Source organism: Odocoileus virginianus, chromosome 3, assembly GCF_023699985.2.
Source record: "Odocoileus virginianus isolate 20LAN1187 ecotype Illinois chromosome 3, Ovbor_1.2, whole genome shotgun sequence".
Lineage (NCBI taxonomy): Eukaryota > Metazoa > Chordata > Mammalia > Artiodactyla > Cervidae > Odocoileus > Odocoileus virginianus.
This window is the reverse complement of record NC_069676.1, coordinates 57,813,915-57,837,082: the sequence shown is the minus strand read 5'-3', so window position 1 is coordinate 57,837,082 and position 23,168 is coordinate 57,813,915. Positions and strand designations below refer to the sequence as shown.

The window sequence follows — 23,168 nt, the reverse complement described above, 5'->3', positions numbered from 1 at the left end:
TGAGCAGTGTACCCATCCCTCCCATGGTACCCTGCTGCTGCCCCAAGCACTCGGGTCCAAGGAGTGTGAAAAAAAATGTCTTCATAAGTCCATGAAATGGTTTGTCTCAAAAGCCTATGAGTGCCCTGTGCAGACTGGGCTGGGCTGTCAGAGCTCGCTGGATGTAGGGCCATCAAGACTCCAGGAGTCCATACCTGGATGCTGAAGAGTGTATAGAGGTGGGCTCTAAAAGGATGGGCAGGATTCCAATGGGTAGATGGAGGAGGCACTAGGTCAGGGAGCCTGGACCTACACAGGGAACCATGCAGGGATGAACTTGGCTGGGGTGGTGAAGGGGAGCACAGAGGGCAGGGCCTACTGAGGATCAAACACCAAGATAACCAGTGTGACCCCAGTGTTATCTGTTGACCCTCACTTGACCTTGGGAATATGGCTGCTCTAATGTGTGGCCAGAAGCCTCTCTCTCCTCTGCCCCACCCCCACCCCCATTTGCTCTCACAGACATAGGCTGGAAGTCACTGCATTTGGTCCAGGGCCCCATCTCAGTGCCTCCCGGCATTGCCCAAGGAAACACCTTTTCTGAGGAGTCCCAGAATAGGAATGGAGTGCCCCAGGCCACCTTCCACCACATCCCAGCCAGGCAAATTCATTGCCTCCCAGAACCCTCCACCAGCCTCCCAAGGTCAGGGGTCCACAGACACAAAGATCAACTAAGACAGGAAGCAGAGCGCTGAGTAGGTGTGGGGCGCCCTGGGCGGGGCTGCACTCTAGGTCATTCTCACTGGGAATTCTCAGGCAAGCCCTGCCTCTCTGACTGCCTCTCTGTCTGCCAAGCTGTTGGCCTGCATTGAAGGCCCAACAGGAGGCCTTAATTGAGCCATGCTGCTTTATATCTTCTGAATCTTTTTAAATGGGACATATTTTGTAAAACTCCAGATTTCCCTCTTCTCTTAAAAACCCAGAATATCTGGCAACCTGGGCCCACGCTTCTGAGGGGTAGCTGCTCCTTTAGAGAGACAGACCTTCTTTCCCAGATCACCACAATCCGCACCAGGCCCTCTGTCTCTCTAACACTCACTAAGGGTCAGCTGCCACTTATTGTCCCACTCACACCTACAGCTTTGCTCACCCAGGTTCCCTGCCCTGTAGGCACTTGGGTTTGGACCTGCTGCGAGATTCTAGGATTCCAGGCTAGGGTTCTACTCCAGACAGGGCCAATGTCTTCTATCAAATGAGAACTGTGCTGTCAGGGTTTCCTCCAGCTGTGGGTCCCTGATCCCCAGTCAACTCCCACTGCAATCGGGGCCTAACTGGCATCTGGTATAAGGCGGGGAAGATATGAAGTCAGTATGGGGACAAGGATGGGGGCAGTGGGGACATGGTGTGGGCAGCAGAGGGAGCAGGAGTGTGGTGTGGCAGGGAAGGCTGTGGGAGCAGTGGAAATGGGAAGAGCAGGAAAGACTGGAAGACTGGGCCAGGGAGAACAGTCCAGGAACTGCAGAGGCAGGAGGAAGCAGGGCAGGTGAGTGAGGCTGAAGCTGGTGGGGGTCTGTAGAAACCTACAAATCCTCCAAATGCAGACTTGGAATCTAGGAAAAGAAAAGCCTAAACTCTTAGGATCCTCCATTCCTGACTCCCAGCACCCAGGCCTACAGCTCAGTCCTAGAGCCCAGGCTCAATCCTAGATTAAGTCCTGAGCATGCTTCCTCCAGGGCCAGGGCAGCTCTGAGCAGGCTGGGCACCAGGGGCTCTATGAGCAAGGTTTGAGCCCACCCCCACCCCCATCCCCAGGGTGTGGGAAGAAGCCTTCTGAATTGTGATGGCCATTCCTGCATCCTTTGCAAATTAGCAAACCCATCTCGTCCCCCACCTAGAGTCCCAAAGGGGGGTGAGGCGGAGGGGGCTCTGACCCTTTGTTAGGGGAAATTTATTAATATCCGAAATATGCAGCAGCCCCTCCTCTCCACCCCAATCAAAGCCTTTGCAGACACCTGGGCCTCGCATTTGAAAGGCCCTGGGGCCCTTTTATATTGGCAAGGTCCTGCCAGATGGGGGTGGGTAGAACCAGGAAATTCTTCCAGCCTGGGAAACTCTTGGCTCCTCCCAGTCCCTCTATTGGAGCTCTAGCTGCTACTGCAGGTAAGGCTGAGGAAGACCTGGGGAGGAAAGGAGGACAGCCAGCCAGGGAAAAGAAGAGGACTGGTGGGCCCTGGTTTGTCCCCGGCTCTGCCTGTCTCCACTGGGTAGCCTTGAGCAAGTCTCTACCCCTTGGTGAGCCTTGGTTTGTCCATATGTATAACGGGAGACTAAATGGTCATTAAGGACCTTCTTTATCATCCTTCCTAAGCCCCACCCACCCACCACTGCCGTGGACAAATCGCAAAGCTAGTGTCAGGCCAGGAGGGCCAGGAAAGGAGGCCGCTGAGCTTCAGTTTCCTTATCTGTCCACTGAGAACCAGAAAGTTCCGTGCTGCCCACCCTGTGGCTCTCAGTGGCAAGGAGACAGGGTAAGGAAGATGACTTCACTGGTATTTATTAACAATAAGCCAACAGGACACAGATGAGCTGGGGAGACATTGGGGGAGAGAGAGAGAGCACAGAGGCTGGACAACTGCTCCAGGCCGCCCTGCCCCACAGAGGATGCAGGGAACCTGCTCAGGCATTTTCCCACCCCACCCTCATCCTTCAGGGAAGGAGGGACCCTAGGGCACCCCCTCCCATGCCTGGGGATTGAAGACGCCAACGTCTCCGGGCAACCTGTCCCCAGGTCACAGGCCTGGGGTGTCGGTTGCTCTCTGCCTCTACCCTCATGTCCACGCCCAGGGACCCGCATGCTGAAGCAGAGTGGGCAGCATTGGGACCAGACAGTCATGTGTGTGAACCAGCTCCAAGTCTCTTAGTTGCCTGGTGGTCCATAGCCAAGGTCAATTCCCCAGCAATGCCTGGAGCTGGTGGAGACAGAGGGCTGCCAGGACAAGGAGGAGGGGGGGCCCTTGGTCCTGACTGTGACCCCTTGTCTCCACCTCCACAGGGCAGGGCAGGTGCCGCCTCCCCCAGTCCTAATCGTGTCCATGGCTCCCTGCACAGGAGGAAGTGGGGTCCAGTGAGGGAAGTTGTGGGGTCCTCCTCCTTTCCCTTCCCTCCACCCGCTTAACACCCCCACTTTAGGCATTGGCCCTATGCTCTGTCCTCAGCAGGCTTCCCACCTCTGCCCGGTGCATTGAGCCAGAAATATATTCTGTCTAGAGCACAGGGTCATGCAAATGGCCTGCCTACCCACGTCCCTGCCTCCCCCACCCCCTCGGTCTACATTCGTACCCGAATCCTGTTGCAACCTGAAAACACTTGCTTCTCCCACCATTCTCCCTGCTCACATGCCCTTGGTCACTCCCTGGACTGCCTCCTGGCCCCAGGAGAGGAAAAGGGGGCCATATTCTAACCCTACCTTGGCTGGGTGAGCACCTTGGTCAGAGGCCCTCCCCACCCTGCCCTCCTCTTTTTCTCTCTCTCTCCAAATCTGCCCATCCTCCAGGGCCTCAGGCCCCACCTCCTTTAGGAAACTTGGCCTGCACCCGTGACCCCATGGGGATCTTTCTCCCACTTGACTTGCTAACCCTTGATAGGGCCTCACGAACCTTGGGACACCCAAGGGTCCCTGCCCAGCTCCAGATTCTGGCTGCATTGAAGTGTATGGGGTAGGCTCCCTTAGGGAAAGAGAGGGGACTGAGTCCTGAACAGAGATGAGCGGGTGGTGCCAGCTGCCATGTGAGAAAGGGAGCTAGCTGGTTAGGAGGCCTGGGGTCCAGTCCCGTCTGCCATGTGACCTTGGGTAAGTCCCTTCTCCTTGGCCTCAGTCTGTCTGTCCATGAAGGAAGGGCTGAGCTGGCTCATCTCAGCTTTGAATGTCTGTGTGTGTGTAGGGAGCAGACAGAGGTTTTGGGAGAGGCAGAGGTCACAAAGGGACTTGCTTTGGGGACCAGCATCACCACGGCAGCCTCCAATAGCCTCAGGCCTCTCAGAACCCCAGAGGGTGTGCCGCTCCCCTTGGGGGCCAACAGGGCCTGATGTCTGCCTTCTTTCCGTCTCACATCATGGATTCCTCCTCCTCCGCAATCTCACGGTCTACTTCGATAGCCGTGTTCTCGAAGCTGGTGATGCCTCCGTACTTGCGCATGTGCACCATCAGTGGCTTGGGTGACTGGCTCCCAGCCAGCGTAGCCACGTACATGCCTGTCCTGTTCTCCTCCAGCGATGGGCCCCAATCCATGGTCGGCCGGCTCGCCTGCTGAAGCCGCTGCAGCAAAGCAACCACAGGGGTGAAAACCAGGGCTGATGGAGTGCTTCTTGCGGCTAAGCACTGGCAAAACCCTCACCAAGTCACCTGGATTAGTCTTTGCAAAATCTGGGGGAAAGGGAGGGGGCACTGTCACTTCCCCAGAGGAGTGTCACATGAGTGGAGAGAATCCTGCCCTGCAGCTCATAAGTTGGGTGGGTGGTCTTTGGGCATGAAATTTAAGCTCTGCTTCCAGCATCTGTAACTTGGGAAACAGGATGCCTTCAAAGGATGGCAGTGAGATGAAGCTCTCAGCGGGGTACTGGCAACAGAATAAGGCCCAGTAAATAGTGGCTGTTGTTGTGGTTACATGACAGGCAGTCTGGGAGTCCACTCTGGGTCCCTTACACTAAATGCTGAGTCTTGAAGAGCTGGGAGCTTTGGTGGGACACCCATGCCCTAGGAGGGTGGAGACAGAGTGACCATTTAGTCACAGTGGGTGGCATGTGGGATCTTAGTTCCTTGATCAGGGATTGAATCCACATCCCCTGCATTGGAAGCATGGAGTCTTAACCACTGGACCACCAGGGAAACCCCAGAGTGGCCTTCTCTGACACCCTGCCTCTGTTTTACTCTGATGTCTAACCTTTCCCTCTCCCAGCCCAGTTTCCATGGAAGGAGGGAGCTGACTAAGATGATGACTAAGCCTGGACATTATAGGGTTTCATCTTCCTCAAACCACATTCCCAAAGTTCTCTGCCTGCCCTGCCAGGAAGAAGAGCCCCAGACTCTTCAGAGAAGAAAGACACCAACAGTAAGTGGAGCCACGGGGTGTAGATTCCAAGGGAGATAATGTATGTGAGCCCTGGGCTAAGGCCCTTACATCGCCCCATACTCAAAGCATAGTGATGTCCATTAAAATGTGTTTATCGAAAGCATGTTACCCCACTGATCAGAAACCTGCCAAAAACTTGTCATCTCACTTGGGATGAAATCCGAAGTGCTCACCGGGCCTTCATGTCTTGGCCCCAGTCTATCTTTATGATGTTGGCTCCTGCCACACTCTGTCTTCCAACTCTGATCCAGTCTCACTGACCTCCTTGCTGGCCTCAAACATGCTAGCCCCTCCTGCCTCAGGGCCTTTGCATTGACTGTCCTTCTGCCTAGGATGCTCTCCCCTTAGACATCTAAACTAATCACCTTGGTGATGTAGTCAGGTCTCTATCACCTCCTTAGAGAGGTCTCCCCTGGTCACCCTGGCCAGAACTTCCTTCACTCTCTATTCCTGTATTCTGGTTTGGTTTGGTTTTTAAGAACACTTACCACTGCCTTCATATGTTTGTTTATTGTCTGTCTCCTGCATTAAAATACCAGCTCCCTGAGTTTAAGGACTGAAATTTCTTTCCAGCTGCATTCTAGTGTCTAGACCAGGTTTCTCAACCTGAGAGCCCTGCTGACACTGTGGTCAGAGAGGAGTTCTGCACACTCAACAGTGTGTAGCAGGATGCCTGACTTCTAGGTGCCAGTAGCATTCTTGCTCCAACCATACCCTCTCAGGACAATCAAAAAAATCTCCAGACGTTACCCAATGTCCCCTAAAGGCAAAATCACCCCGGATCTTGAGGCGATTTTGAACTGACTTAGAACTGAGCCTTGTGCATCCCAGCTCTGTGCTGAGGATGGGCTTATTTAATCCTTAGAGCATCCCAGTGAGAGGGTATTATTACCTACAGCCCCACAGATACTATCTGAAAGAATTAGTTAAACTGGCCAAGGTCGCATGGGGGGAAGTGGTGGTGCTAGTGTTTGAACCCAGGCAGTCTTGACCACATCCTGAACTTGAAAAATACCCTGTTTTTCTGTGTCTTACAGTACTGACTATGTTGATGAGCTTTTTCTTCTCACAGCAACCCTACAGGCAGGTATCACTATACTCATTTTTTCCCCCTTTTTTTTCTAAGGAGAGCATGAACTCAGTCCCCCACTACCACAAATTATGCAGTTGAGTTTTCTACACTTGGGGAAATCACAGGGGTCAGCACATCTGGAGTGCAGTGGATGAACCACACCCTGGAAAACCACCTTCGTGATCATTGCAAGTCCCCTGACAGGTAAGGACACTGCCCTCATTTTAAAGACAGAGAAAGCAAGGTTCAGAGAGGGGCATTCACTTGCTTAGGATCCCAAAGCTGGCAAGTGGCAGCCCCAGGAGTCCTATCCTAGTGTGTCAGTGCTGGGAGCCCTGGTCTCTGAAGGTGGCACCCCTGAGCTGGACCGTGACTCCTATGTGGGACTCACAGAAGCCCCAGTGCCCTGGCCCCTCTGCCTGGCTGTGGGTGGTGGCGGCAGCAGGACATGAAGGAGACAAAGCCAGGCTTGGGCACCACAGACATCCTCCTTCCCTTCACAGACACCCTGGCTCTCAACATGGAGACAACCTTCCTTTAGTAGCACAGGTGGGGCTCCTGCAGTTCAGAGAGGGAAGGGGTTGGCCTCCTCACAGCAGTTGGAGACAGAGCCGTGGCTGGACCCTAGGACTCCTCTGTGGTCTGTGCTGTGTGACCACAATCCACTTCTGCCAGGGAAGGGCCTCTGAGCTTCACTTCAGAAACTGGAAGGTGGGATGAGGGACAGCCAAGGCACAGTGAAGGTGAATGAGCAGGTGGGCAGCAGTGTGCTGGTTAGCAGGCTGGGGAGGAGTGGAGGAGTATAGGAGTCCTGATTCCTAGCCAATTTCACTGTTATAATTATTCCCACCCTTGTCAATTTCAAGTTATCAATGATTTAACCACTGGCTCACAGTTTTCCTGAATATTTAACAGTTAGCTCTCATGAAGCAGTGCTGGTGGGTCTAGCACACTTCTGATGGTGGGCATGTATGTGTGTGTGTCCCAAGGCTGTCTCTGGGCCCTAGCATGCTCACTCAGCCCTGCTCACTCTGAAACCCTCTTGCCACCAGAGGACTCCCCGCCCACTGCCTCAGAAATGGAGGACTCAGTGTGTGCAGGGCCCTTGAGGTTCAGAGGGGGTGGGTCTCCAGCAGACACACAGCATCCCGGCATGTCCACTGACCCACAGAGGGCCCCTACTCCCATATTCTGAGCCTACAGAATCCCATGCCAAACGGCTTGCACTCTGTGTGCTTCCTGGGTCTCCCAACAAAACCCTGGCCATGGGCAGGGCTCCTGGTCACTGGAGAAGGGTGACAGCTCATCCTTGGGGTCCCTCCATGTTGCTTCAGACCCTGAGTTCCATAGGAAAGCTAGCAACCCAAGTTCAAGTTCTGACCCGTGCACAACTCACCATGGGATGGTGGATAAACCCCTTGTCCTTTCAGGTTCCCCCAGGACAGGTGGGCATTGACCAACATTAGTGGTCTCTGGATCGCGCCCCTCCCCTGCCAGAGGCTCCGTGTGGTATGAGGGGTCATAGAACAGGACTCTGGCCCTCAGAGCCTGCTGCAGCTCAAGCTGATCAGAGCTGATTCACAACTCAGGCTACTGGTTAGGAAAAATGCTGTTCCCAGTTAAAAGCACTCTGCAGGCCCTGAAAAAGGTGTTGGAGCAGAGATTGTGTGCTCTAGAGGTTGGGCGCAGAGCAGGGCCATGGGGCTGGGAGCTGGGGGCAAGCAGGGGTGGGGCAGACTCACCTCCCAGAGCGAGCCCTCCTCTCGAAGCACGGCCACCAGCATGCCAGCTGGGATCATGAGGCAGGACAGCAGGCCCATCAGGATGCCCAGCAGCTCCGCCCAGGCTGGGAAGCGGTAGCTGCCATACACTGAGGGCTGGTACTTGACGATGCTATACACCAGCAGGGCCTGCAGGTGGGGGCTCCGAGTGTCACAGAGGGCCTCGGGCAGGCCCCAGGGCTTGGGATAGCCCAAGTCTGAGCTACTGTAAATCCTGAGATAGCTCAGCCTAGGGCCATCCCAAGGCCTGAGAGAGCCCAGCCCAGAGCCACCCAGTCTGAGAAAGCCCAGTCCTAAGCTATACCAGAACCTGAGCTGGCCCATCTTTGGAGCCTTTGCAAGTCCTGAGACAGCCCTGTCCAAAGCTGACCCAATGCCAAAGTCTGAGGCGGCCTATCACTGAGCGGCTCCAAATCCAACGCTAAGAAGCACAGCCTCACCACCTCAGCCCTAAAGCTCTGAAGCCTAAGAAAGCCCCACTCATTCTGCTAATCAAACACAGGGCCAGGCCCAGCACAGCTACAAAAGCTGGGGGCACCATGGGAGAGGGGAGTAGACCAGGATCCTGGTACTCACTCTATCCCCCAGCCCTGACAGGGGTCCACTGAGGGCCAGGGCAGTCCTCCCAGACTGAATGCCCAGAGGGGCCCTGCTCTCACCCCTGAGCCCCTAGCCAGCAGCCCTCCCTTCCACCCTGGTTACCAGGAGCGTGGCTGGGGACAGGAACAGCCAGCAGGCCCTGAAGTAGAAGCCCGGCTTGAAGCCCAGCATCATGTGGATGTCCCGGCAGAACCTTTGGATGCCTGCACGGGGAAAGGAGGGAAATGGCCCCACCCACAGCCCCACAAGCACTATCAGCCCCTCCTCCTACCAGTTGCCCCCACTGGAAACCCTGGCCCTTGGGACCAGGGACCCAGTGCAGGGGGGCTCCGGGGTAGACTCCCATTCTCCCACAGCGGGGAGCCTGACTCCGCCTCCCACAGCCCCTCTCACCATACACCCGGGTGACAGCGAGGCACGTGGTGATCACCACCACCATCAGCCCGAAGCTGGCGCTGTAGTCGTCCAGAAGGACCAGCCAGTACATGCCCCCCTGGAACACAAGTCACAGCTCTGGAGTGCCCACATCCCAGCCTCGATCCCCATTGCTGCCCCTTCTTCAGGCAGGAAGTGAGCAGGGAGCAGGCAGGCCAGTAGAGAGAGCAAGATGGTAAGAGTGTGACTGCTGTCTGCCTGCCGAGCCCTCTATACACACCATCTGATTTGAGTCTCACAACAAGCCTATAGCCTATATGTAGACCCCACTTTATCAGTGGGAAAACAGGCTCAGGGAGGTGAAGCCACTTGTCCCGAGGTTACTCATCAAGTGCAGGAATAAGGCTTGAAGACTTTTCAGACTCCAAAATCAGAACTCTGGGTCATAGGCCAAGCTGCCTCTTGAGAAAGAGGGTCTGGGCTGGACTAGCTTCCTCCCAAAGAGGAAGAGGCAGGTAGCTTGGGGCGTGTTTGGCCTGGCCACAGACAGAACTGCGGGTGTCTGCCCCAGCCTTGCCCACCAGCTGTCCGCCCACCCCACAGCACCACTCACATCTGTGGTGAGGACCAGCCCCATCAGGTACATGGCCACGCAGATGAGCCCCGAGAACACAGCCTTCTTGGGCCGAAGGTAGTACGGGAACTCGTCCGTAACAGCTGTCACAATGGTCTCCAAGAAGGCAAACTGGGGGGAGGAAGGGGGTCAGAGTTCTGCCCCCACCACACACATACAAATACACACAGAGAAGTACATCCCACAGATCCAGATACACACACAACACACACATATCATCCACACATCACACGTATCATACACACAGCAACATCACGTGAAGACATACTCAGATACACAGTCATACATTTCACACTTGGACAGATACACACAAACATAGATACACATACAGACAGAGACACCCACATCACACACAGATAACTCATGCAGCGAGACAGACACACATTGCAGACACGTACCACAAGGCACACCCACTGGCATGGGCAGCTCACCTGGCTGTCCAAGCCGAGAGTCAGCAGCATGAAGAAGAACAGGAAGGACCAGAAGGGTGACAGAGGCAGCATGGTCATGGCCTGTGGGTAGACGACAAAGGCCAGGCCAGGGCCTGGGCCAAGGGCACACGGGGTCAGCAGCCTGGGGAACGTGGGGGCCCCACATATGTACTTAAACACACATGGTTACTACTTACACCCACATGGGCCAAACCCAGAGATGTACACTCACTGCACACTTCCAACACTTTCTTAACTCCTAAGACACAGGCCAGCACACTGTCTGTGCTCCATAAACACAGGTTGATAAAAAAAATAAATTAATTATGAGTACATGAGTTAAACACAAGACCAAATATAAACCCTCATTTGAATACACTTACGTGCACAATCATTTGCACAAACAATTCCATGTACACACACACTCAGATACTCCCATTGGCGCAAGACAGTGATTCACAACATCATCCAAACCCTCAGTTCACTTACACAGGCATCTCCATACAGGATGTGACTCATCTGGACGAGCAAGGCAAGTTCCTGAGATGTGACAAAACACAACAATCTCCTCCAGAAAGTCACTTCTCTCCAGACACAGGTTGATACATACTCATTTGCACACCCATCCTTTTGCACTTGAACACTCAGAAAACAGTTCAGACACATTCATTTGCATGCATGCTATGCATGCACACACACACACACCATACCCATCCAAAGCCTTGCTGGTCTACATGTATGCTCACTTGACCAACCCAGCTGTGCCCGATGCACCCTCCACCCACCAGGGCCAGGCAGCCTGCCCACCTGCTTTGGCTACTTGGTCCACAGGTACACCCAGCTCCTGAGACATGTAGCCCAGCACGGAGAAGATGGCAAAGCCAGCCAAGATGCTGGTGATGGCGTTGCCCAGGGTGACAATGAAGGTGTCTCTGCCAGGAGAAGTCCAAGCACAGGCTGGGGTGAGTGGCCCCAGTCCTCACCCACAAGGCCCTCCCCGGCCAGCCACTCTCCTACCCACTCCAGCCGCCGGGGTCTGGGAGGCAGCACTGACCTATAGATATTCTGGTGAAATGTGTTGTAGGAGGCAAAGGTGAGGAGCCCCCCGAAGCCCACACCCAAGGAGTAGAAGATCTGAAGAGCAGCTTCGATCCACACCTGTGGCAGAGAAGGATACAGAGGGAGGGCAGAGAGGAGAGGCTGGCACACTGTGGTGCCCAGAGAGGGAAGGAGGTAGGGTGAGAGCCGGTTGACAGGCCCAGGGATGCTGTGGTGAAGGGCCTGGCTAATGAGTGACAGCATCTGGGAGCAAAGCCCGCTCTAACACTGCAGGACTTGGTCAAGTTCCTTCATCTCTCTGGGCCTCAGTTTCCCCATCTAGGATCTAGAAGATACTCTCTAAGCTTGGTCCAGTTCTGAAGAAAGTAATGCCTTGTATAAATTTTCAGTAGATGTGTACTGACAATCAGCCCCTGTAACCCTTTTACTGCCTCTCTAGAGTTGGAGGAACCTGGATTTGAATCCCAGTTCCCCCACTTTCAAGCTGTGCAGACTGTCCAGGCCAATTACCTCTCTGGACCCCAGGTCCCCCGTCTGTACTGAGGGGATAGGAATGGTACCTGCCTCACAGGCTGGTGGTAAGGATCACATTATGCACAATGCTAGAGTAGGGGCAGGCGTTGTCATCCACCAACAAATAAGAATGCTAGCTGTCAGGACCATTGTTTCTATTATTATTACTAATACCCTCCTTAGGTTTTAGAGGCAGGTCTGGGTGGAAATCCCAACTCTGCTGCTCCCTAGCCGTGTGATCTGCTAATTCTTTGGGGCCTCAGTTTCTTCATCTGTAAAATGGGAGAATAATGTCTACTGCATAGGATCGTGTATAATAATAAAGGAGAAAGACACACAGGGCCAAGCACAGTGTCTGGTACAAGGGATTCACCATGTGGAAGGCCCTCCCCCCACTCCCTTTCCCAAGGGAGTCTTCCTTCCACTCTGTAGCCTGACGTCTCCCTTTACATGCTTGCCTTGAGGGTCTCACCTTGGAAGACAACAGGTGGTGGAATTGAGGGGTGAGATAGAACTGGATGCCCTTCCAGGCCCCAGGGAGGGTGACTCCGCGGACCAGCAGCATGAGCAGAATGAGGTAGGGGAACGTGGCCGTGAAATACACCACCTGAGAGACAGTACATGGGGACAGAAGGGGTGACCTTCTCTCTTCTCTCCTCCTCTTACTGAGACCCCCATCTCACTGACTCACCTCCCTAACCTTCACGTAGCCCACGTTGGAAACAGCCACCATCTATGATGTTCTCCTTTCTTCCCTCACTCCCACCACACATCACTGCTTCCCAGGGCTATTCCCACCTATCCACTCTGTCCAGCCCTGCGCCCTGGTCCAGGCTCCCCACCCCTCCTCTCCTCCCACACAAACCCAGCCTGCATAGTCATCAGACACTGGACATGCCCCAATTCTCCTCTGTCCTGTCCTCACCTGTTCCCAAGCCTCCAACTTCACCCTCAGCAAACACCAAGTCCCAAGCCCCTCACTGCCTTGGCTTGCACCATGATGACCTCTCCTGGCTTTCTAATGGTCTCCATGCTTTCTAACCTTTCTTTTAATGGTTTGTTTCCTCATGGACAACATCTCTCAGCACTTTGCACAGAGATAAGTTCTAATTTATAAATGATTGAGTAAACCACTCAGAAGGTTTCCAACTCCTAAAACAGCTCTATGGCCTTTCCTGCACTCCATAAGCTACAGTGGGCTTTGTCTTCCCAGCTTCTAGCTGGTCTTTTTCACATAACAGTTGCCTGACTTTTCCACCTGGGACTGATTCAATTTCCAGCTCCAGGCCCAGCCAAGCAGAGCACTCCACCCTTCTGCCCAGGGTGACTGGTCCAGAGATAAGTCCAAGACCCATCTATCCAGTGAGACTCAATTCTAGGATTTTTGAAACCTAGGGCAAGGGAGAACACTAAGTAGGAAAGATGTATGCCTGGAGTTGCTAGGGGCAACCTCATGAAGAATGAAGCCTGAGAAGTCAATCTGGAGGAAAGCATTGCTGAGAGACCAAGAGAACAACATTCCTGATCTGAACCCCTAAATCCAGCTGTACCTGAAATAGACCCTCTGGACTTTCCCACTGAGTGTGACAACTGGCTTCTAGTCCTTGCATTTCAAAGAGCTATGACTCATGCCCACCCTCCAGGTATTCAACAAACACTTGCTGAGCTTCTCCAAAGTGTCAAACACTAGATTAGGATACGAGCTTGAATAACAGATAGGTCCTGCCCTTGGCATGTTTCTAGTCTAGTGAACCAGTTTAGCCACCATCCAGCCCCATCTCCACATCTTGCTTCAGGCAGTGCCTCCCCCTTCCCCAGTCTCAATGTCTTATCCCTTCCCCTCTTCCCAGCTGAAGTCCATTCATCCTCTCAGGTTCAGTCCACACCCTGCCTCCTCCAGGAAGCCCTCACCCTTCCCAGCCTCTCAGGCCTCCAGGGCCTCCCAGCTTCACCTTGCCCGAGGACTTCACACCCTTGAGGATACAGAGGAACACGATGACCCAGGCGAGCAGCAGACAAAGGCAGAGGTTCCAGCGGATGTGCCCGGGACTTCCGATGCCCTTGCTTCCTTGGATGTGGAGGACGTAGCGGCTGTGGGAGACAAGGCCTGAATGTCCTCTGGTCCCCTTGCCATGCTCCATAGACACACAGTGAAGCCGTGGCCAGCCCACAAGCCTATCCTGGCTGTTCTCTGCTTGATTCCTCTCCGTCCTTCTCTGATCAGCTCTGCACCCAGGAGTTGGGCCTCTAGAGACACTGTCACCCAGGCTCCTTCCTCTTCAGTTTCCACATGGGTCTGGCTAATGGGAGGCAACAGCAGGAGACTGGATGATGGGTTCGGGTATTTGCGTACATGCGTGTATACACGTGTAAGCATGCACACCTGCACACCATCAGAGGGTCTGGCTGTGACTACCTTTTCTACAGCACAGCTGGTTAGGTGGCCCTTCCTATGAGGCTTTCAATCTGCCCTGGTTCTGATAACACTGCCTCCTTGCCTCAGGGGTGATATGACTGTCTCTCTTGCTAGCCCTTGGTGCCTCACATTTCCATGTGGATCCCTCACCTCTGTGAAGTCCCTCCACTCACTCAACTCCCTTCAGTGAAGCCCTCTGACAGTGCCATCTGCTTCCTGCCTGCTCCCCAAGTGATGCAGCAGGCCATGGTGTTGCCAGGGACCCTAGGCAGCTGCCAGTGACCATGTCACGTTCTTTGGCTTTTGGTTGCAGACCCAAGCCTGTTCTTCTCCATTGGTCAGATATATTCCTCAGCAGGTGCAGACACTTTAGATTCATTTCAAATGGACAAATGAATGAACTACGTAATAAATGCAGGTTGGAAGCTAAAACCTTTAAAAACATGGGGCTCATTTGAGAGAAAACTCCTGAGAGTAGCCTTTTGCAGGCAGAGGGGTATGGTTATCTGGTCTGTGTCCTCTGTTCATCCAGTGGTCCCTACCTAGGAACAAGGCTACTCTGGAATGTTCCAGAACAGGACCAGGCATCAGGAGGCCTTGGTTCCAGTACTGCCTCTGCTAGTAAGTACTGAGCAAGCCCCCAGGCCTTGTTTTCTCAGCTATAAAGTGGGACTTTGGGACAGGTCAATGGGCAGTGATGCCCTTCTGACCCCCACCACTCACAGGGGCTCGTGATATGGCTGGTTCTGAGTTACCCGTGTCATTCTCAAGCAACCCTATACTCTCCTAGAGTCTCCTCTCTCCTGTTAGACTAACCAGAGATGGTCTGTGTGACCATGGTCTCTGCTAAGTGTTTTGCCTACTAATATAGTCGGCGCTCAATAAACACAGATTGAATGAAAAAACGAGTGACTGACTGATACCATCCTATGAAGCAGGGACTCTTACTGCCCCTTATACAGAAGAGGAAACTGAGGCTCCACATGTTGACAATGACTATTATCATCAGCATCATTACTATCAGCTAGCATTTATTGAGCACTCACTATCCACCAGGCTGAGCAGCACAATTTATATGCCTTCTTTCCCTTAATCCTCACAGTAGCCTTCAGATACTATCACACCCGATTCAAAGATAAGCATCACAAGCCAAATAAATTGTTCATGGTCACACAGCTGGTCAGATGAAGAAATGGGATTAGAACTCAGAGTCCATCCAACACAGCACCTGAACTCAACCTTTGAGGTGCATGTAGAGCCCCATAGGAGCACGGGCACAATCCCGCCCTCTGTCCCTCCCTGCCTGCTGCTGGGCCAGCAGTGGCCTGACCTCCAGTACTCCTCGCTGGGGCTGACAGTGCTGGTGAGGTTGAGGGGCAGAGCCCCGTTGCCGTCCGTGGAGCCTCTGTGCTCGAGGCAGAGGTCCGTGTTCCACCAGTTGCCACAGTGTTCCCAGGGCAGGGTGCTGGTGAGGGAGGCCAGGAGGTAGAAGAGCACGTAGGCGATAATCATGTTGTAGTAGACGGCCACCAGGCCCACGATGAGCAGCATGGCCGCACCGGCACCTGCGACGGGCAGGGGCGGCCTTCAGGCCAGGGAAGCCATTCCCCTGCTAGAGTTCACCCCCCTCCCTGCCTCCCCCGGGCTTTCAACATCGCCGCCCCCAAGGCCTCACCTTTGAAGAGCGGGCTGATTTTCCAGACGGCCAGGGGCCCCAGACTGGAGAACTGGCCCAGAGAGAGCTCGAGGAAGAAGAGGGGGATGCCGCAGATGGCCAGCATGAGGAAGTAGGGCACAAGGAAGGCGCCTGCAAGGAGGAGGGAGGGTGGGGAAGGTCTAGGGATGGGGGGTCAGCTCCACTGAAAGCCTAGCTGTAGCCCCCCCCCCCCCCAATGACTGGCAGACACCTTCACTTCTCACGTGGGGCTGGGCATTGCGGGACTGTCTTCTTTTCTGTCAGGAGATCACTGAGGGCAAAGTGGATGTATGGGGATTTACTTACCTCTGTAGCCCTAGTGCCCAGGCTAGCACTGGGCTCAGAGCAGACGTTGAGTGAATGAATGAACAAATGAGTGAATGAATGAATGCATTCCCTGCCAGATAAAGTACAAACTCCTCAGTACAGAAATCGATGACCTTTAGAATCTGGCTCCTGTCTACCTGCTCCTCCCCTCCTCCCAATGCCACCTCAGATGCTTGTGGCTGCCACCTGTAGTCGCCTGTGCCCAGCATCCCTCCTCCTTTTCTTCTCATATTGGCAGCTAGCTCCTTTACAGGACTGCCCACCACCATATGGCTCTGGAAGGGCTGCCAGTCACACCAGCCAACCCCTGCCCACCCTTCCTGGGCACATATCCCAAGGCAGGCCAATTAGAGACCTTCCCTGCAATTCAGCATAGATTCATTCAGAGGGAACAGTTCTGAGAAGGAAGTCATTCCATAGTTGTCTTTGGCCACCCCCGACACACCTGTAGGGAGGAAGTCTGATCCAGAGAAAAATGAGGTCAGCACACAGAGAGATAAAGCCTCGGGAACCAGGGAGAGGGAGGGCAGAGACCACTGTGGACATCCCTGAGTTCATGGAGCTTCAGAGGCTAGCACTCATCCCATACTTCCCCATCGTCCCAATTCATTTTGTCCCCGCTTCATCTAGTTTCACTTGCATTTCTGTTGCTCTGCCAATATGTGTTTCTTTAAGGAGTTTGGTAGACATGGGAGGAGACACGGAGTGCTGGCAGGAACAGATTGGCTCCGGAGATGATAACCCTGGGGTAGAACATTGGGTTGCCACTGTGTGACCTTGGGAAAGGAACCTGGCCTCTCCAAGCACAGTTGCCTCATCAAGACAACAGTGCCCACCCAGGTGGTTGTCATCAGGGTTAAGTGAGGCAGGCCTGGGGCCTGGCAGATGGTGAGTGCTCAACCCCAGCTATTGGTGGTGAGACTTAGAATAGCCACTTGATGAAGAAGCAGGGACAGAGAATTTAAGATGGAAAAGATGTATTTGCAGCTTGAAAGGAAGGAACCAAGAGGCAAAGCTAGATTGAAGATTTAAGAACCCAGGAGTAACTGATTGATGGAGTGAGGTTCCAAGGGAGGTGAGGTGGGAGAGGAAGGGATGGGGAGAATATTGAGAGCATAGTAACCACTGACAGGCAGGTACAGCCCTTTATCACAAAGCAGAGGCAGCCCCCTCTGCCCATCACTCAGGGCCCAGGAAGTGCCAAGGCTTAGGGAGAGAATTGAGTGAGTATCCACGCTGGGGATGAGAGAGGAAGGAAGGGACTGGGAGAGGAAAAGGGATGAGGCAGGGTGAGCTCCTACTTCCAGCCCAGGTCACCGCTTTCAATTAATTCAGCCCAGGGTCACACAGGGGACAGTGGCCAAGGTCACGTAAAACCTCACTCCACCCTGAGCCTTGGGCCACTGGCCTCGACGCCCCTCACGCAGGCATGCGACTCATACCTCCTCCATTGGTATAGGCTCGATAGGGGAAACGCCAGACATTCCCCAGGCCGACACAGTAGCCAATGCAGGACAGCAGGAAGTCCAGCTTGCCTGTCCAGTTCCCCCGGTCTGCGGCAAAGTCCACGTCCAGGTCTACATCACCCTGGTCGCTTGGTGTCATCAGCAGGTCTGGAGTGACAGGCTGCCAGTAAGAGACACCAAAGAGGTGAGGCAGAAAGCTGAGGCCAGGTTGAACTGGGATCCCCACCCCCCACCACCATCTTGAATAAGAATATGAACTCAAACAGGACTAAATGCAAAGAACTCTATTGGTTCAGATAATCAACTGCTCTCACTGTTAACCTGGGCTGACAGGTTAGCAGGCAGGAGCTCCTCAAGATTTCAGGTGACTACAAACTTTTGAGAGTAGTTGGGTGGCTCTGGCACTAAAAAAGCTACTTTAATCTTAGTTTGGTTAACACAGAAGTCAAATCAAGTGATGGTCCTATTTTGATGATGATCTTAATAACAGTTACCATGTGTGAGCACTTATGCACTCACTGTGTCAAACATTTTACTCACATTACCTGATTTCATTCCCAAACCAATTCTGAGAGCTAGGTACAAACAGAGGTATGTGCATACTCAATTGTGTCCAACTCTTTGTGACACCATGGACCTAGCCTGCCAGGCTCCTCTGTCCATGGAAATTCTCCAGGCAATAATACTGGAGTGGGTTGCCATTTCCTCCTCCAGGGGATCTTCCCCACCCAGGGATTGAACCTGTGTCTCCTGCATTGGCAGGCTGATTCTTTACCACTGAGCCACCTGGGAATCTCTGAGAGCTAAGTATTCATCAAAGGGAAACTGAGGCTCAAAGAGGTATGTATCAATGACACATCCAGAGTTTTTACAAGGCTGACTAGTGGGAGAACCAGGTCTCCAGTCCAGACTTGCTAATGCTGAAGTCCAGATCTTCAATCACCCAGGTCTGGAGTCCTGCTACTCCATTCTGAGCGCCGTATTTTAAGAATGATACCAGCAGTTTGGAGCATGTGCACAAAGCAGGTGGCTGGACTGGAGCATGTTCAGGAAAAGCAGTTACAGGAGGACAAGAGGAAGAAGCGGGGGCCCTTAGCATAGAAAGGATGGGACATAGAGGGAATGTGGGCTCCCTTGAGTTTAGATTTATGCTGTGTGGCTCAAAGAGGCCTGCTGAGGACTTTGAATTTTAGTTCCAAAGCAGGAAGAAGCTACTGAAGCCCCAGTCTGTGTAAGGAAGTTGTGACCTTCCTATCTCTAGAGGAGAGATGCTTGCACAGAGGGGAATGGGAACCAGTTGTCCCTAAGATCCCATCCCATAATTTGAGGAGGGTGGAGAAGTTCACTGGGCATCCTCCCTTTAGGCTGGGGCTGGGAGATGGAGGCCCTTCTCAGGATGCTTGGAATCCTGGCCCAAGGGATGTGAGGTAGCGTGTCCATGAATTGTCTGGGCTTTGGACTTGGAAGGAAGCCCAAAGTCCCCAGGATGACTATCTAAAATTCACACAGCAGTTCCCAGAAGTGTGTCTGGGAATGGAGCAGGAGAAAAGGGGCAGTTAGACCTTTTCTGCTTGACTCTGAAAGTCATGTCCCATGTAGAGGAGAACAGAGCTGCAAAGAAGGCAGGTTATCAAATAGTGTCATGGTTTTCAGAGAGGAAAAATTACCTCCTGCTTCCTGCTGAGGAACAACCATGGGAAACAGTGATTCCACTAGACTGGACATCAGGAGATGATGATTTTCACCCCAGGTCTGTGCCAATTCACTATGCAACCTTAGGAAAGACTCTTCTGAGCCTCAATTTCCCCATACGGACACTGAGGAGATTTCCAAAAACAAATCACTTGAAATGTTTGTAGATGTTTGAGGGAACATGGGATTTTTGAATCAAAAAAGTTTGGGAAAAGCTGGGTTATCACAAGGTAAAACAGGTTTCTTTGTTGCAGGACTTGTGAGATCCTTTAATGGGCCACTATGCACTGTGACTCTCCAAGTAGGGACTAGAACAGACAAGTATCCTCTAATTCTACTTAAGAAAAGGATTTCAAGGAGCTAGCATGCTGGGATATACTTGGCGGAAATGCAGGTCTAGATAATCTTTAGTTAGTAGTCTTCTGGCTCTGATGGTCTGTGAGGCAAGATTCACCAAGGAGACTTCACTGCAGTGGTCACGAATCAGATCAGGTCCAAGCGCAGGGATTCAGCAAACAGCTACTACCCAATTTATCTCCTAAAATTGCCCTTCCTGGCACCAGCCCAAGGAGGTGTCTACATACACATCAGGTGACAGAGGAAACTTTGCTGGTGACTTGTCATGTGAGCAGTGCTAGGATGAAGATGGTGAAAGGAGGGTTCAGGTGTCACAGGACTGGAGGTTTCTGGCTGCGGTGGCAGAAATGTGGTAACAGCATTGGGCCCTCGGTGATAATGACAGCCATGGTGGTGATCCTGCCTGAGGCTGGCTATCGGCCAGAGGGGCAGTGGTGATGGGGGCAGCCTAGCATGATTATGAGTGATGGTGACAATGAGGAAGAGCATGAAAAAGCTGCTTTTCAAGTAACTGGGCTCTAAGGGTTGAAACCATTATATTGCTGGTAGTTTCTTAGCTGTGATCTCAAACATGCTGGGGTGAGGATAGCAGCAGCTTCCAGAAACCCACCTCTTCCTTCTGATTCCCCTTTCCCTCTCCAGCTGAATGGGTATCAGCCCTTTGGAGCCACTCACTCCCAGGTGGACTCTAAGAGGGATAGGGTAGCAGCCATTGACACTGGCCCCTGGTATTGGATGGGGAGGCAGGCCTGACACCCTGTGACTCCCCAGTCCCATTCAGGCCAGCTGGCAGGAGGGCCCGATAATGAGGTTCCTCTGATCCCTCCTGAGAAGCTGCTGCCCTTTCTGTGTTCACAGAGCGGTCCTGGCTCTCTGTTTCCATGGTGACAAGAGTTTCAAGAGCAGGATGCTATCAGCTCCTCCCCCAATCAGAGGGAAACCTGCTTCTCCTCCAGAGACAGAGGATGGGGTCCTCCAAAGCTGAGCCAATCCAAAACCCATGTGGTGCCTCCATCCCCACCTTGGGGTAGATCCCAGGGGCTGGCACAGCGAGGATGGAACTAATTGAGAGACAGGAAAGCAACCAAATCAGTGGGGCAGGCTGGAAGCTTAATGAGTTAGCTTCACACTTCTGCCTGAATGTGAGGCTCCCACCCCTGATGCCCCCGCTCCCCACCCAGAGTCACAGAGGAACACACATCTGAGCTTGCCAGATCCACACCCCTCTTTTAGGGACCAGCAAATGTAGTCACCAGCAGCGGCAGGTCTGGGAGAGGTAGGATTTCCTAAGCCAAGGCTCTCATACCTTCTTCAGGATGAGAGAGACAATAGGAATCTGGAGTCTGACTTCATCATTGTGCAGACGAGGAAATGAGTTTCAGAGGAGAAGGGGTGAGTTCAAGGTCAAATGGTAAGTTAAGGGCAGAGCAAAACCAGGACCCAGACCCCCGACTCCCAGTTGTATGCTCCTCTCTGAACAACACCATCCCTTTGCCACACTTGGTACTTCCTCACTCCCTGCCCCCTTCTCTAAAAGACCAAGAGAGGGGACACTGAGGCCAAGGGCCCCACCCCTGCACTGTTGGTTTTAGGTTGCTCAGCTTAACCTTCAGGAAAGCAGTAAGTTGCACCCCTCTGTGCCTCAGTTTCCTTGTCTATAAATGGGGGATAATAAAGCCCAGCTCCCAGAATTGTTGGAGAATTACTTGAGATAAGGTTTCACACAACATGGGTATTTACATAATGAGTGGCCTTGTGCCAGTGAGGGGCGGGGGCTTTTGTGAGGAGGGAGAGGAAGGAGGAGAGAGTAGGATGGAAAAGAACAGCGGCTGGACTTAAGACCCAAAAGACCCACAAATGACCCTAACAAGTCACTCATGTCAGTAAATAAAAAGAACCCATTTATCACAGTAGTTCAACACTCAACTGCCCAAGGGCAGAGCGCTTGAATGAGTGCATGTTGGGGGTGAGGGTGTGGCTTGTGTGAGAGGGGACAGTCAACAACACCAGCTGTTGTGAGTTCATGGTATACTCCCACCCCAGGACTGGGGGGCCTGCTTTGGTGCCCCTCACTGGGGATGGACCAGCGATCGTCCAGGTTAGAGAACATATTGTCCAAAGTCACCGGGTAAGTGGCATTTGCAGAAACATTACCCAGGAGTTTGGACTCCTTGGTTAATACTGGCACTTTTAAGCCCAAAGCCAGAAACTTCCCCAAGACTCTCCCTTCTCATGCACTTGCAACTTGGCTGGGAGGTCCAACCCCAAGGACAAGGTGGGGAGGGGCTGAGGTCTGGGCCCAGGAACACAGAGACTTAGCCTTCTCTCTCATGCCAGCTTCCTTCCACCTCCTGAGCTGTGGGGTCTTGCATTTCTTCCCTCCTTGCCTTTGACTCCCTTGCGTCCTGCTGAGGGGCAGCCTGGGGTCTTAGCAGGGAAGCTAAAGCTGCCAGGAGAACCAAGCCGGCAGGGAGGAAGCAGGTGGTGGGCGCTGCAGGGCAGGAGCACCGGCAGGAAACCAGAATGCCCCTGTGGGCTCCCGGAGGCTGCTTCATTGTAGCGTGAACAGATAAGGACCTGGTCCAAGCCCCCAACCCCATTAATCCAGCTCAAGTCTGTCTCAGCTATTCCAGCATGCCCCACTCCCCTAATTAGCTCCTGGGGGAAAGGGATGCAGGTACTGGGGAGGGGCAAGTGCCTAGTCCCAGCACCCCTACCTCCCGCCTCCGGTGGCTGCAGACACCTGTTCGCAGAACCTGGCCCAGTGAACCCTATCCTCTCCCCGCCTCCCCTCCCCCCGCCCCCCGTCGTCACACTGCATCCTGACCCCCAGATGGGAAGGCCGCCCCCCCCCGCCCCCCCCCAACCCCGCGCAGACCGTGACCCCGCCCCTCCCTGCAGCCCCGCTCAGCCGGCCTCCCCCAGAGCCCTCAGCCAAGCGTAGGTGTCCAACCCTCCCAGGGGGCTCGAGAGCGGGCGGGCCTCTGCACCCCTCCTTCAGGGGGCCTGCCCTCGTGCCCTACCTTGCGGAGGTGAGCTCCCTGGAGCTTCTTCATCTTGGAAGACAGGTAGCTAGGGCTTCCCGGCTTGGCTTTTCCTGAGCGCAGAGAGCGGGCGAGGGAGCAAGAGATCGTGCCGCTGGCCGGCTGCCGCGCCTTGGCCTCCGCGACTCCCGCACACCGGCTGGGGGCCGCGGGCGCAGGCGCTGCCGTCTGCTGCGGGCGTGGGGCGCGGGCTGGGCGCTGCAAACGCCCTGCCTCTCCCTGCGCAGCACCCGAGGCTGGGGAGGGGTGCACCGCTGAGCCGGTGTAGACTCCCAGACTGATGGGCTGACTGATGGACAGCGGAAGAGGGGAGAGGCGGGGGGAAGAGATGCACACCCCCGCAAGCAGAGCTGCGGATTGGAGGGGCCCCGAGAGAGTGAGGAGGGGAGTCTAGGAAGGAAACCCTCGGTGTTGAGGCCTCGGCTGTGGCTCCCTGCGTGACCTTGGGCAAGTACTCTGCCCTCTCTGGGCCTCCCTCTCCCTAGCTGGGCAATGAGGGAGACAGGCCATGCACATGAACACTAACAGCCTGGTCTTGGGTTCCGGCAGCCCTGCGCCTCCTCTTTTCTGTGTGACCCTCTCCACCTGACTTAAACT

At 53.9% G+C, this 23,168-nt stretch overlaps 1 protein-coding gene and 1 non-coding gene across 2 annotated transcripts; both read right to left on the bottom strand.

Annotated features, from left to right (window-relative positions):
* Positions 1-2,499: 2,499 nt before the first annotated feature.
* Positions 2,500-22,883, bottom strand: SLC6A7 (solute carrier family 6 member 7). Its single transcript, XM_070465638.1, has 14 exons — positions 22,551-22,883; positions 17,455-17,638; positions 15,665-15,796; positions 15,320-15,554; positions 13,526-13,664; positions 12,046-12,180; positions 11,056-11,159; positions 10,809-10,933; positions 10,002-10,114; positions 9,550-9,681; positions 8,955-9,054; positions 8,664-8,764; positions 7,923-8,090; positions 2,500-4,294 (listed from the first exon to the last, which is right to left on the bottom strand). The coding sequence occupies exons 1-14, from the start codon at positions 22,581-22,583 to the stop codon at positions 4,085-4,087; spliced, it is 1,911 nt and encodes a 636-aa protein (XP_070321739.1). The 5' UTR covers positions 22,584-22,883; the 3' UTR covers positions 2,500-4,084.
* LOC139034577 (U1 spliceosomal RNA) lies at positions 6,230-6,392 on the bottom strand. The gene has a single exon (XR_011487113.1). It is a non-coding gene; the product is annotated as a U1 spliceosomal RNA (small nuclear RNA).
* Positions 22,884-23,168: the final 285 nt, after the last annotated feature.